At 29.7% G+C, this 6,262-nt stretch overlaps 1 protein-coding gene and 1 long non-coding RNA gene across 2 annotated transcripts; one reads left to right on the forward strand and one right to left on the reverse strand.

Moving 5' to 3' along the window:
- Window positions 1-316: 316 nt before the first annotated feature.
- Window positions 317-847, reverse strand: LOC145098352 (uncharacterized). Its single transcript, XM_079035989.1, has one exon. The coding sequence runs from the start codon at window positions 845-847 to the stop codon at window positions 317-319; it is 531 nt and encodes a 176-aa protein (XP_078892115.1).
- Window positions 848-3,917: 3,070 nt separating this feature from the next.
- LOC145100115 (uncharacterized) lies at window positions 3,918-5,462 on the forward strand. Its single transcript, XR_013704832.1, has 5 exons — window positions 3,918-4,212; window positions 4,273-4,354; window positions 4,443-4,831; window positions 5,096-5,174; window positions 5,273-5,462. It is a non-coding gene; the product is annotated as an uncharacterized LOC145100115 (long non-coding RNA).
- The last annotated feature ends 800 nt before the right edge of the window (window positions 5,463-6,262 follow it).

Raw genomic sequence — 6,262 nt, forward strand, 5'->3', positions numbered from 1 at the left:
CCGTTTCACACCCCCCCCCCCAAATAAAAAAAAAGAAATTGCACCGGATACTTTCTAGTTTATTGATGACTTTGGCAGGAGCCTTGTAGAGCGAGAACATGTACGATCCCAAGCTCCATATAACCGCTTTACAAAGCACTAATCTTCATCCAAAAGAGAGACAAAGAGCTTTCCAATTTGAGAGTTTATTTTGAAAATTTTCAATTAGAGCTCTCTGGTTTAACATTCTCGACATACATCCACCAACCGACATTCCAAGGTAATAGAAAGGGAGAGTCTTTTCCTCACACCCTAAAAAGGTATCCATATTCATCACCTATTCCTTATGCATGCCAATACCCATAACTCTACACTTGGCGATGTTGATCTTTAAACCAAAACAAATATGAAAACATCTCAAAAGCCTCATAAGATTTAAGGCGTTTGATATATTCCATTCTCCAAGGAAAAGAGTATCGTTCGCAAACCGGAAGGTTGAAAGATTGGGATCATTGTTGGTAAGGTTCACGCCTTTGTAAAGGCCTTTTTTCAAAGCTTCCGCCAAAGCAACTTGGCGCACTCCCTTTTGAAGTTTGAATTGTTGTGTGGCAACCCCATTAACTAAAGATTCTTGAAGAAGATATATATAAGCGATAACCCATTTTCTCCATTTCTCGCTGAACGCCATTTGTCTTATCACATCGTTTAAGTAGTTCCAATTTAGAGTATTAAAATCCTTCTCAAAATCAACCTTAAAATCAATATTTTTTTTCTTAGCCCAAGTAATAGCCTCAGTGACCATCAGAGGTCCGTCAAGAATGCTTCTACCATTGACGAAAGCTGATTGCGCCTTACGAAGGCATGACATTTTTAAGTCGCTCGGCAAGGCATTTAGATATAATTTAACTAACACTCCCAATAAGGTTTATAGGATGGAAATCTGAGATGTTAAGAGGGTCATTGCAATTAGGAATCAACGTGATAAAGGATGCATTGCTACCCGAATTCAAAACAGAGTGCCCTGCAAATTAACGAACAACCATGAAAATGTCTTCACTAATCTTGTCTCCACACCTTTTTATGAAGGCAAATGTGAACCCATCGGGCCTAGGGCTGGCAATTCTCGACATGACACGCGACACGACCCGCGACACGACACGAAATAAATGGGTTTGGGTTGAGTTTTTCAACCCGCCAACCCGCTAACCCGCCAACCTGTTTATTAAACGGGTCATATATGAGTTTCACAAAAAATAAACGGGTTGACCCGCCAACCCGTTTATATTCTTAATAAAAAATTATTTTATTTTTAAATATATTTATGTATCAAGTATGAATATTTAATAAGTATTATATAATATATACCATTGATTCATAAACCATTTGACTCTTTTGACATTTTGACTCGTGGTGGATGGTCTAAGGTCGTAAGACGTAACCTATAAGGCTAAGTCTGTAACATGTTTCTATGAATGTTTTTAATTTTCATTTGGATGTTTAAGACTTAAATGTCTAGAATTCGGACCCACGAACCCAAATCTAACCCACAAACCAGCCAACCTGTGAACCCGTATAAATAAATGGGTTGGCGGGTCATATATGGGTTTATGTTCCAAACCTGCCAACACGTGACCCGCCAACCCATGACTTGTATATTTAAATGGGTCGTGTTTGGGTGACATATTTTGACCCGCCAACCCGCGACACGCCAACCCAAACACGACACGATTGCCAGGCCTAATCGGGCCTGTCCAAACAACTTTTTCCGCAATATAGTAACACCTTTAAATTTAATATTTATGTATCAAATTCAAATAAAAGTTTAAGTACAAATTTTTAAAAAAGTAAAACACACCAATTTCAACCGACATACAAATTGCAGTTGCAAAAAAAGTGCCACCAAATGATTATATAAGTCTTGGATGTTAAATATGATTATTACGTGATATAAATTACCAAACGAAAATGAATGTCATGAATACGAAAACGAAAATAAATGTTACAATATAAAAGCCATAAAAAAGTTTATTTAAAAAAATTCCAAAGTTTGATTTTAATTATAATTTTCATGCATAAACTTATTTCCTAATCGACTGTTATTTACTATATAACATTCAGTTTTTAAAAATCATCCAATTTTTAACATTGCACTTTAAAATTTTCTTTATGTAACATCCTTGAAACATCAAACTTCTCTTTTTCTCATCTATGCATTTTACTTTGAAAACTTCCAATGAAAGCATTTTATTTTTCAAAAACTTCCTAACATTTGATTTTCAAAAATCATCCAGTTTTTAGCATTGCACTTTAACCTTTTCTCATGTATTCATTTTACTTTCAAAAGAACTTAAATTAAAGCATTGTATTTTCTAAAACTTCTAGTTTACATTTAATTTTTCAAAAATCATCTCATATTGACATTACAAACTTTTTCTTTATGTAACATCAAACTTCTCATTTTTTCATGTATGCATTTTACTTTGAAAAAACTTTCAACCAAAACATTTTATTTTCAAAAACTTCCATTTTACATTCGAATTTCAAAAATATCCGATTTTTAGCATTTTACTTAAACTTTTTTCTTTATGTAACATCATTGAAACTTCCAACTTTCTTTTTCTCAACTATATAATTTACTTTGAAAAAACTTCCAATTAAAGAATTTTATTTTCAAAAACTTCCATTTTACATTTAATTTTCACAAATCATCCCATTTTTAGAATTGTACTTTACATTTTTCTTTCATTAACATCTTTGAAACATCAAACATCTTTTTTATTTCTTTCTCATCTATGAATTTTACTTTGAATAAACTTACAATTAAGGCATTATACTCTCAAAAACTTCCATTTTACAATGAAGTTCTAAAAATCAGCACAAATTTAACATTATACTTTAGCTTTTTCTTTCTATAACTTCATTGAAACATCAAACGTCCGTTTTTCTTATTTATGCATTTAACATTGAAAAAACTTTCAATTAAAGCATTCTACATTCAAATACTTCCATTTTATATTCAATTTTCAAAAATCATCCAATTTTTAGGACTATATTTTAACTTTCCTTTCTGTAACATTTTTGACACATCAAACATCTTTTTTTTCTTATCGATGCAATTTACTTTGAAAACTTTTTCCAATCATTCTACTTTCAAAATCATCCATTTTACGTTGAATTTTTAAAAGTCATCCCATTTTAGCATTGTACTTTCTTTAACATAATTGAAAAATCAAACATTTTTTTTCTCATCTATGCAGTTTGCTTTGAAAAAACTTGCATTTTAAAGCATTCTACTTTGATAAACTTCCATTTTACATTCAATTTTCAAAAACCATCGTATTTTTAGCATTGTACTTTAACTTTTCTTTGTGTAACATAATTAAAACATCAAACTTCTTTTTTCTCATCTATGTGTTTTACTTTAAAAAAAACTTAGAATTAAAGCATTCTACTTCCAAAAATTCCATTTTACATTTAGTTTTTAAAAATCATCCCATTTTTAGCACTTAACTTTAACTTTTCTTTCTGTAACATCATTGAAACATTAAACTTTTTTTTTCTTTCTCATCTATGTATTTTACTTTAAAAAATCTTACAGTTAAAGCATTCTACTTTTAAAAATTTTCTACTTTACATTAATTTTTTTAAAATCATCACAATTTTAGCATTATACTTTTAACTTATTCTTTACGTAATGTTGTTAAATTATCAAACCTCTCTTTTTCTCATTTATGCATTTTACTTTGAAAAAGGTTGAAATCAAACATTCTACTTTCAAGATAGAGTGTAACTTCCCATTCTCTGTCAACTTCCTCAACAATGAAGAAATATATATTCTCATGTTGGTTTTCGTATTCCCTTTTAGATATATATATATATATATATATATATATATATATATATATATATATATATATAGTTCAAGAATCTTGATTTGTAACATCTCATCTCTTTTGAAGGACAGGGTTAGGAAAATTGAAGGAAACCCTGATTTCTGTTGCCTCATCTCTTAACAAAATACTGTAAATCAAGGTGAATTACCACATATATTATATATTATATACCAGGTTTGTTGTGTATAGATGTTTTTGTTTTGAGAGTATTTCACTATCTGTTTTGCTGATGCGTTTTATTTTGGTGGATAACATGCTGCATGCTGCTCCACTTCATTTCCCTGCTTCATCTCAACAAAAAACTGTAAATCAAGGTGAACTACCACATATTATATACCAGGTTTGTTGTCTATATATGTTTTTGAGAGTATTCACTATCTGATTTACTGATGCTTTTTAGATATTGTTCAAGAATCTTGATTTGGTCATGAAGGCAGTTACTCCATTTCCCTGCTGTTCCTTTGGTTGAAGATATGAATATGGTTTTATTTTTTCTGTTTTCATTGCAACTGCCAACTAGATAATTAAAAACTGTTTGCTGAAAAACTTAATGATCCTTTACTTTTGCAGGGTGCTTATTGGATAAGGCTTTTAAAGAAATTAATATTGTCGAGAAGAGTGTTTGAAACAACAATGGCACTTGTTGTTTTAAAGGTGTCATTTTTGTCATTCAGTTAGTTGTTTGTATCAATTAACAGGTGTATAACAACAATCCAACTTTCAATTCCAATAAGGTAGGTCACTTGTTGACTGTTTTAACTGGTAAGTTATTGGTGATATGGGGTCTATGCATTTGACAATTTTATGATCTTTATTATATTTACCTTTGATAACGTGTCAAATAAATGCCATGTCACCTCACCAAACTAATATTTTACTCTTTTTACAGGATCTTTCCACCTGAAACCATGGTGGGCCCCTTCAAAGCCAATCTCATCTGGAAACCTACCTCTCCAAAGGTTAACTTCTTGAATCATTATCATGGTGTTTAAAAAAATTTAACCAATTACGTCAATATTTATCCAAATATACAGAAAACAATATTGATAAAATTTCTTAGGTTTATATGCAAGAAAAAAGATTGCACTATTCCATTACTTTCCCTTATTAAAGTTATGCTTCCAAAACTCTTATTTATTGCAAAATTTTAATTTAAAAAAGTTTTAAATATTAGATTAATCATGTATGACTTATGACTTATGTTTTGTGGTATGTGTTTGTAGGACTTATCACATGTTATGGGAAAGACAAAGAATAAATTTTCTTCATAAGTTGTCTGCCTCCAATTATATTCATTGCTGGGTATGTAATGTCCTGCTGTTACTTATTCTTTTTGAATTTAAATTGTCATTGAAAAAAATTGTGTGATACTAAACATGTGTATATTTCCACTTTTATAGTGGGGATCCAGAAATAGCAAAATGCTTTCATTTCATACTCCAGGTATGTTCCACCACTAAACCACTCTATATTTTGTCGTGTTTTGCTTCTGTTATTTTTTTATACTTACAATTTTCTCATCTATGCAATTTTCATTGAAACTAACATACAATCAAAGCATTTTACTTTCAAAAACATCCATTTTACATTCGATATTCAAAAATCATCCCATTTTTTGCATTTTCTTTAACTTTTTCTTTATTTAACATCATTGAAATATCAACCATCTCTTTTTCTCATCTATGCATTTTAGTGCGAAAAAACTTACAATTAAAGCATTCTACTTTTAAAAACTTCCATTTCACATTCATTTTTCAAAAATCTTCCCATTTTTAGCATTGCACTTTAATTTTTTCTCTTTGTAAGATATTTGATACTTCAAACTTCTCATTTCTCATATATTCATTTTACTTTGAAAAAACTTCCATTTTACTTTCGATTTTAAAAAATCATATCATTTTTAGCTTGTACTTTAACTTTTTCTCATGTATGCATTTTACTTTGAGAAAAACTTACAATTAAAGCATTGTACTTTTAAAAACTTCCATTTTACGTTCAATCTTCAAAAATCATCTCATTTTTAGCATTGCACTTTAACTTTTTCTTTTTGTTACATCTTTGAAACATCAAACTTCGAATTTCTCATCTATGCATTTTAATTTGAAAAAACTTCCAATCAAAGTTTTTTATTTTCAAAAACATCCATTTTCCTTTTTTTTAATCTCTAATTTTTAGCATTGTACTTTAACTTTTTCTTTATGTAACATCATTGAAACATCAAACTGCTTTTTTTTTCTCATCTATGTATTTTGCTTTGAAAAAACTTCCAATTCAAGCATTCTACTATAAAAAAAACTTCCATTTTTCATTCATTTTTCAAAAATCATCCCATTTTATCATCATACTTTAACTTTTTCTTTATGTAACATCATTGAAACATCAAACTTCTC

This window comes from Lactuca serriola, chromosome 4, assembly GCF_051521515.1.
Source record: "Lactuca serriola cultivar US96UC23 chromosome 4, Lser_US96UC23_V15, whole genome shotgun sequence".
NCBI lineage: Eukaryota > Viridiplantae > Streptophyta > Magnoliopsida > Asterales > Asteraceae > Lactuca > Lactuca serriola.